Source organism: Thermobia domestica, chromosome 14 (assembly GCF_964235325.1).
Source record: "Thermobia domestica chromosome 14, izTheDome1.hap1.1, whole genome shotgun sequence".
In the NCBI taxonomy this organism is placed as follows: domain Eukaryota; kingdom Metazoa; phylum Arthropoda; class Insecta; order Zygentoma; family Lepismatidae; genus Thermobia; species Thermobia domestica.
The window spans coordinates 184,933,191-184,942,848 of NC_137467.1; the positions used below are offsets into that span (position 1 = coordinate 184,933,191).

General features: G+C 38.2%; 1 protein-coding gene across 1 annotated transcript; it reads right to left on the reverse strand.

The window, feature by feature from the left end:
- Positions 1 to 730: 730 nt before the first annotated feature.
- On the reverse strand, positions 731 to 2,110 carry LOC145670162 (uncharacterized). The gene has a single exon (XM_081738533.1). It carries the CDS (start codon positions 2,108 to 2,110, stop codon positions 731 to 733), a length of 1,380 nt encoding a protein of 459 aa, XP_081594659.1.
- Between the last annotated feature and the right edge of the window lie 7,548 nt (positions 2,111 to 9,658).

The window sequence follows — 9,658 nt, forward strand, 5'->3', positions numbered from 1 at the left end:
CAAGAAAAATGCAGTCGACCAATGTTTTTGTAAAAAAAAAAAAAAAAAAAGTTTTGTTTTCAAAAAAGTAGTAGTAGTAGTTACACACGGAAAACAAATGTTATAATATTACTCCCCCACGAAAACAACAAATATTACGAAAACACTTCTAACTTTTCTAACCTCAATTTACACACTGGTCTGTCTAGATCAAAATTCAAGGGGGGAACTCCTGAGGAATTTTCTCTGTGGAAGCAAAGTTCTGGACTAAATTTTGATCACTGGAATTAATAATACGGAAGAAATAATACATACATACATGAAATACCTTATCTTGCTCTAGGAAAAATGTTTCAATGATTTTATCATTGGTTTTAGACATAATTCGGTCCTTATTATGTGGGACCAGTGACGTATACAGAATTTCATTAACGACGTCCAAACTTAAATAGTTTCAACTTTCAAAATACGCGCGTTTTTGTATGCCTAAGTACATATCTTGATATGGTATATATTTTTTCATATGATCTAGTTGAGGTGGGGGTTAAAATTGGAGAATCACCTTAAGCCACTGTATGCGACTGAGCAAGAACATTGAAAATGACTCGTATGATCGATCTGTATTTCAAATCAGTTTTGTTACGAGGATGGAATATGAATAGTCCTCCCGAATCATAGAAATTCACTTTATTGCTACAAAGATATGAAAATATGAACATGAAATCTAAATCATGCCTTACCTTGGTTGATATTATTCCGTCGGTAAAGGGCTGATGCCTGACATGTCACATCCTGATTCATCTTCTTCATCATCTTCTGTGGAACTCGCACTCACTTCGGAATCAGCACCAAGTTCAATTACAAAATTTTCGACGGCTTCTTCAACTAGTCCATCTCGTTCCCAGTATTCGTCTTCAAGTTTCCTCACGTGGCTGCATTGTTTTCTCCACTCATCTGGTGTAATGGACTTAAACACATCTTCTGTTATATCTTTAATATTTGCACCCGATTGTTCAACGTTTCTTTCCGCCACTCGTCTTTTCACCAAACTCCAAATTAATTCGATTGGTGACAAGTCACAGTGGTACGGTGGCAATCGAAGAACAGTATGTCCGTGTTCTTTCAAGACATTGTCAATCACATATTCTGGTTCCCGGCGGTAACACTTCACTAAATTCAATAGTTCACTTTTTCGAAAATCACTTTCAAAGGTAATGTTATTTGCCCTTAACCAATTTTGAATATCAGCTTTAAGAGCAGATGATGTTGGAGGTTTGTTTGTTTGCACTGAATGGTATGACGCATTGTCAAAGCATACTATACTGTGAGGCGGTAAGCCTGGAATCAACTGCTCACGAACCCATCTAAGAAAATTCTGTCCATTCATTTCGTCGTGGTAATCGCCGGATTTAGTTCTTGCTTTGAATATGCAGAGAGCACCCGGCACAAATCCGCTTTCTCCTCCAGCATGTATAATGACCCACCTTTGGCCAACACGTTCAGTGGTGTAAATGCCATTTACATCATCTGATTGCCAGCATTTCTTAACTGTGTAGTTTGGATGAATGTATGCCTCATCCAAGTACACAACTGGCTTTCCGATTGCTCTATTAGCTCTCATTTGCCTAAGAAAGTATGCTCTTTTGGCAACTATGTCCTCCCTTTCTATAAGCAAGTGCCTGTTCTTTTTGCACTTAGCGAAGCGAAATCCTATCTCTTTGAGAAGTCTTCGTAGAGTTTCTTTGCTTCCAGTAAACCCAATAGCTTCTCGAACAACAGGAAGCAATGATCGTAAGGTCGGTACAGTTTTACGGAAAACATAAAACTCGTGCACTTTTCTTCTTATGATGCATTTGTCCATATCATCTAATTGGATTTTTTCAGGCTTACCTCTGCTTGATTTTCCCGGAGTTGATAACTTTTCTCCGCTTACTTCGGCTTTTCGTCCTTCCGCTCTTATTCTTTGAATTGTTCCTTCGCATTTTCCAGTCGCTGCTGCAGCACGTTTCGTAGCCTGATTTATTGGGAAAAGCCAGTGACCCGCTTTTTTCTCCTCGTCACAAAATTTAATTACGTTATTAATTATTTGTCTTCCTTCGGAATGAATTACAGGCTTTTTCTTACTTGCCATTACATATAGTAAACGCGCGCGCACACACACACACACACACAAAACAGCACTTAGCACTTACACACACAAAATAAACTGCTTCAACATCAGTTGTTAAAATACTGTACTAAAGCCGGCCAAAGAGCAAGCACCGGAAATGTTTCCAGAGGTCTTGAGCCACGCCTCTGTTTTAAGCGAATGGAATGTCCAGAAACAGCAGGGGTTGTCGAAATGCCCCACATGTTCTCTGGACCAAGAGATGTGGTGGAGGCTACCAAAACGTCAAAAATTTGAAAGGGGAAAGAATCATAGGAGAGGACATAGGGTACGCAAATAGGAAAAAATAGGAACATAAACTTTACAAAGCAGAAATGTCCCGATGATGTAGATAAATACGCGGCATGCTTTGTTCACCTCATGTATTTAGGTTTCTTAGACAAATGACAAATAAAGATCGATCAGGATTTTGTATTTTGTTAATTTCATCGAGAAGTTATTAGAACCCTTCTGCGTTACAAGAGGTCAACAAAGAGTGTGATATAACAACATTTTTTATTTTAATATAATGATTTGTATATATTTGAACGTTGGTAAATGTTCTTCACTATATTCGCACAGTCACTTTAAAAATGTATAGTTTTTGTACTATAAATCATGCATCACAAACAATTTTTGCGATCTAAGCCTTGGGTGAACTCGTTTCCCCATTAGATTTGAAAGATCTTGATAACGATACAAGGATCATTACTTGTATGTTTCTCGCCTCCTCTCTAATTTGAAAATGCACTCGTCTTGTGCGCAACACAGGCCCCCAACCAGCCTCAGAGGTTTGGGGGGGCATGAATATGTTAGGGGGGCCAAGTCATTAAAAAAATCTGTTACACATAGCTAAATTGTGTTTTTTGTATTAATAATAGCATTTGGTGTTAAGGTCTAGGGGGGCCACCAAAAGTTTGGGGGAAGGTTCCTTAGCCCCCCTCTAGTTGTGGGCCTGGCGCAACACTACTTACAGTCCTACTTAAAACTGCCATATCGATGCAATTGATATGATAAGGTTACATTTAAAGAGTTATGTAACACGAAAGAACACTAATTTTGCACTAAAGAATGTCGAAAAACTTTGTTATGATGCAAAGACAAAGTTGACAATTTATTCTGGAATAATGTAATGAAACATGAATGGGACTTAATACAAAAGGCTTGGACAACGCGAGGAATTTTTTAAAATTGTCAACAAACGTGTCACACTGTTAGGAAACAGTGACAGCAGCAATGATGATGATGATTATATCAATATTAGCTCTTTATGATGGAAAAGACGATGATGATTAATATGTACTGTACATGAAGTGAGTTTGTCGCCACGGCATTTTATTTTTCATTTCTCAATAATAAAAAATGTCGTTTGTTAAAATTACATGTTCATTTGTATATCATTTTAAGGCGCTATGTTCAAATGATGATAGTAAAAAGTTTAAATTAATATTCTTGGCGAAAGCGTATTTATGGTTACGGAGTACTCCGCCTCTCTGCTCATTTTTTTCCCTCTCTTTTCTTTTCATCTGTTGAGAAGAGCGCGAGGTAAATCAGCCCGCGCGAATCTTAAGAAATGAAGCAGAGTGGAGTCGAAGGCAGATGTGTAAGCATGGCAACTCAGCTCTGTTGACAGTCGCTCTGGGGGTGTGTAATGTGTTTACAACCCCTATTGGTTGAAACTTTCTTGTCGTCTTGAAGAAGAGCGTTGCAATAACTGAGAACATTTCACTACTCTGATATAGAGTGATACTGGCATAGATGCTAAGTTTACGATGAATTTCATAGTACATTTACGTATTGACCGGTATTTTAACAAAACTTGTTATTTACACATCTAATTTTATGAAATCGAAAAAGGACTATTATTTTCAATATAGGCCTATTTTAATTTCAAACAAGTTTTGTACTTGTAATGTGTTTCGGGTAGTAGGGGCAAACAACATTGGGTCTGCTTTTTTATTTAATCAAAATGAAATGAAATAAAATCTTTGAGTTTAACGTCCCGCGATTATGCCTGTTAGTCTACGGGAGACTATGGTTAAAGGAAATGAATAATGGGAGAATTGGTTGAATGATAAAGTAGGAGGAAACGGGAGTACCCCGAGAAAACCCAAGAGCACGATGTTGTTCACCACAAGCTTACTTGACCGGGCATCGAACCAGGGACCTTACACACTATAGGTAAACGCTCTACCACTGAGTCACCGTGCCCTTCTTATTTACTCAAAGAATTAATAAAAACAGAACTTAAACAATACAATTAGCTATTTGGCGCGGTAGATCAGGATTCGATTCTCGTGGAAGCTCATGTAATATTGATCCTATGCCAAATTGTAGGTTCGTTTCACTTAACTTTGGTGCTGAAAAGGACGCTAAACTCAAATCACCACCAATAATAATAACTAATTGATAGATGAACATTTTGTTGAATATGCTCTTATGAAGACATTTTAAAATGCGCTTTCACCAAAGTAAATTTTTATTGAGTTGACCATAACACCTCATATCTTTTTGCATATATTGAGCTTATATCGAACACTAATGTTTATTTATATACTTAATCAAGTTCCTGATACATTCTGAGACGGTCATTTATACTGGAAAAAAGCAACAATCAACAGCATAAAACGACGTGGAAGAAAGTTGGTCACTACTTACTGAAACGTTTCATTCGTCTAATGAAGCTTGAAGAAAACATCTTGAAAAACCTCAGACACGATAAACAGACTTGAACATGGGATCATCAGATAAAGAACCAAGAATGCTAATATATATATATAGGAAACGGTGGTTTAGGCAAGTGAATAACGATAGGAGAATTGGTGGAATGAGAATCTGGCAGGAAACGGGAGTACTCCGACAAAACCCACGGACACGATGTTGTCCACCACAAACTTACTTGGCCGGGAATTGGAAAAGGGACCCCATGATTCAGAGGTAAACGCTCTACCACTGATCCACCGTGCCCCTCCTGACATAAGGCTGAAAATAATATATTACTCTACTCAGAAAAAATCATTATAATAAACAGGTTATTTTATATCTATTTAGCTGCATCAGTTTTTTTTATTTTTTAGTTTAACGTTCCACGGTTATGGTCCGAGACTAAGGAAGACATTGATAAAAATTTAAAAAATGATCAAATAAAGAAAGCGAGAGGAAGCAGAAGAACAATGAGAAAACCCCGCATATGGTGTTTTGTGTGCGTCCTACACAAAACAGACTTGGTGCGAGTTGGAATCGAACTAGGAACTCCACATACGAGAGATGCGGTAACTGAAATAATTCTTTTAGAGAAGTAACATACTCCATCATGGTGATATGGTTCTGTCTTCTCACATTTTTTTATGAGGCCTGAGTTCGATTTCCAGTGGGAGCTTATGTTTTCTACTTCTAAGTTAAACTGCCTTACGTCGCCAACGCTCGCTCAGTTCCCTCTCTAGCAACTGAGTTACGAATCAAATCTTGTTCAAACATACTAAGCGAAATTAAAAAAAAAAAGTGATTAATAGATCAAGAGATTTTAAATACACAAGGAATTAATTTTATTCATAACTCGCTCTATTTATACTCCTTATATGACATATGGGCCTGCAGATCGTTCAACCGAAAAGTAAAAGGATATATTTCTCGAGTACGACTCGACAATGAAGCGGAAGGGAATAACATGAACAACAAAATTGAACATTTTTTTTTCTTTCTGCATTAATAGCACAATATAGTACTTATAACAACAGTAACTACTAGAGTTCATAAATTTGCAACACTGTTTTTAGTTCGCATATTTTCCGTCCAATTTGTCATCTGTGTCGCACTATATAACCCTCCAGAAGATGAGAATCTTCTGTCAGGGTTCAGGCTGACGGATCCTGGCAACAGGGGCCTGAAAAGTAGGGATTAGGGAAACGTCCCTAAATAATCTATATATTTGACGAAATCGTAAAAAGTGCGCGAATACCTGCTGGCGAAAGCTTAGTGCGTTTATACGAATCTAAAGTATCGCGTGTGTTTAGAAGAGCCGGCAAAGGCATTGTGTAGATCAGTGTGAATTAGTTTTTCTATATGACGTGCGTGTGTAGTATTCGGGAGTGCTCAGGGTATCGGAAGTAGGTCTTTACCCTTCCAGGGAGACGCTACACCCAGAGACTTAGGAAAGAGAAACCGCTCTCTTAATATTTAAAAGAGTAACTAAGCGGGTCTTGCGGCCCTTTCAAGGACCACTGAGTATACATAAACACATATAAGTAAACTAAAAAAAAAAAGCGAAATAATTAGTACCGATCTATATATATCTTAGTTATAATATTGTACAAAGTAGTGATAGTATATAAGTAGTGTAGTGTAAATAGTGATAGTGCGCAATGGGTAGAAGTAAAAAGAAGAAGAAGGACATGGACGCAACCCCCAACATGCTTGAAGCGGCGAAGACCTTGGAGGAAATGAGTGGGGCAGCAGCGAACGGTAAGTTAACAAACAATGTGACTAACTCAGACAGTTCTAGCGAAAACACTACAGATAGTGACACAAGCACAGATTATAGTAGCTCGGCTACTAGCACCAGAAGTAAAATCAGTAGTAAAAGTAAGAATAGCTGTAAAAGTGACAATAGCAGTAAATCCAATTCATCTATTAACGTAACCAAGATAGACAAGAAACAGGTCAGACAAAGACTCTCTAGCATTTTCTCGGACGTGTCAGACATAGTTTTTTCACATTTAGAGATTAGCACAGACACCGACACAGAGAACTCAAACCGTGAGACAGCTGCTAGGACAAGGGGGGCAACCTTCGCAGACATTATACGGAACAAACCAGACAATCAAAGACAGGCAACAACAGACAATGTAACCAAGACTAGGACTAACAATACAAAACAGTTCCCACCAATATACATAACCCACAGACGAGACTTTCAGACAATTTCTAGTTTACATGGAAACATACCAGCCAAACTAACGTCACAAGGATATAAGATCACTGCGTGGAGTCAGGAAACGTACAATCAAATTCTAGAATATGCAGACAGACACAATGTAGAGCACACCCACGCAGCTAAGAAAGACAACACGCAGGTCAAGATGGTAGTTAGGGGGCTACCTCTTGATATGCCAACACAAGAGTTAGAAGACGAACTAAACAGGGTTCTGAACACAAAGGGGATCACTGCCCACCAAATGACGAAACGACAATACATAGACACTAAGGACAGAACTAAGGGCATGAAGAAGGTTCCAATGCCATTATTTTTGATAAAGCTGCCAGACTTAGCAAAAAAGAAAGAGCTCGTGAGTTTGAGACACATATTGTGTATGCTAGTCAAAATCGAAGAGTATAGGCCTCCCCCCCCCCCAAGTGATTTGATTCAGTGCCATAGATGTCAGGGTTTCATGCATACAGCGAGCAACTGCAAGAAGCAGCCTAAGTGTGTCAAATGTGGTATGGGGCACTTGACTGCTGATTGCAGGAAGCGAGCTGAAGATCCGCCTACCTGTGCTAATTGCAACGGACCCCACCCAAGCAGTTACAGAGGCTGTGCGGAATACAAGAGATTCCTGGCCCTTAAGTCGGGCAGCACAAAAGTAGGGGCTGAAAGAACCAGACACATAACAAACAAGACTGCTAACTATAACACACGTGAAATTAACGTTGAAGCTTCCACATCAACACAACAGACACCTAGACGTAACCCCCCCGCAAAAAGACGTAACGCCCCCAGAAATCCAAGACATCACACAGACAGCTCTTCATCAGACGATGAGACATACATTAAGACCAAGTCGACAAAAGATACTACCCCCACAAAACAACTGAGAAGGAACACTAACACCAATACAGAGACGCAACGCAAAGACAACACACAAGGACAATCGAACGACAATAGGACCACAGACAAAAGACCACCTATCATAGAACAGAACATAAACTCTAAACTTGACTACTTAGAATTCCATTTAGCAGGTAATAAGGATATAGACTCTGTTTTCTGTCACGTTCAAACTTTTCTAATGCATTTCATTAGATGGGTAGGAAAACTACTAAAATGCAGTTTAACTCCATAAAAAAGAAAAAAAAAGTGATGGGTAAACAATTAAACGGCAACAATAGCATCAAAATACTTGCCTGGAATGCATGCGGGCTCAATGAAAAAATAGATGAACTCGCGGATTATTTGGAAGAAAATGAAATAGATATCGGATTAGTTAGTGAAACGAACCTAATGACCCAAACAAAAGTAAAAATATCGAACTATACAATTTATAGGAACGACAAAAATGCACAAACAAGTAAACTAGGGACACTAGCTCTTGTTAGAAAAAACATTAAGCACTCAGAAATTAAACTACCTACACTCAGCACTGTAGAGGCTACAGGTATAAAAATATATTTAAAAAACAAACCCATAACAGTTATCGGTATTTACAACTCCCCGTCCATACCAATTAACACGGATGACATACGGAAACTTGCAAATATAGCTCCAGCCGTACTACTAGCAGGGGACTTCAACTGTAAACATCCTCTCTTTTGCAGCAGAATAACGAACAATAATGGAACGAGGCTATATAACTACATGCAGGGATCCCCCTTGCAAGTGTTATCGCAACATAGGCCAACTCACTATCCACCAAATGGCAACAGACCAGATGTACTAGACTATGCTCTGCATAAAAACATTAACGGTACCTTACAAATATATACTGAAAATGAACTAGACTCAGACCACCAACCGATCGTCATTACAGTAAATGGAAACCCTGAGCTAGAAACTGAGCAACTAGGTTTTAATTATAAAAAAGCAAATTGGGAAAAATTTAAAAAAGAAGTAGAAAAATGCATTCCAGACAAGTATGAGATAATTAACAAGGATAACATAGATCAGGCAGTTGAAATTCTAACTAAGGCTATACAAAATGCAACCATAAAAGCAGTACCCAAATTCACAAATAGCAAATCAATACGCGCTAAGCTACCACAAAGCATTAAAGACATAATTCAACTCAGAAATAGATTAAGAAAAGACTACCAAACCAATAGGAACCCAATCACTAAACATCACGTTAATAGATTAAGAAGAATGATCAAATCCGAAATTAAAAACTACAAGGTGTATACTTGGGACAGGAAAGTACAATCCTTAAAATTCACAGACGGTAGTATTTGGAAAATAACTAAGAACCTTACGAAACCTTACACTCCCACCCCCTCCCTCCACGGCGAAAATGGGCTAGTATTTACAGACAAAGAAAAAGCTAATGCGCTCGCGGACACGCTTGAGAAAACTTTCAGACCTAATGACATTGGGGACAATAGAAGGCATGAAAGACTTGTCAAGCAAAAAATAGAATCAATTAAACTGACAGATTCACAAACATCTGCAAAACGAACCAACAAAAATGAAATCGCAAAAATAATTTCAAAATTAAAACCACTAAAGGCTCCGGGTCATGACAATATTCACAACATTTGTATCAAAAATTTGCCACAAAGAGCAATTCAATTTCTAGTTCAAATCATAAACGCGATAATGAGACT

Excerpts from the sequence above, each read along its gene's own strand:
- LOC145670162 (XM_081738533.1), bottom strand. The coding sequence starts at position 2,110 with ATGGCAAGTAAGAAAAAGCCTGTAATTCATTCCGAAGGAAGACAAATA.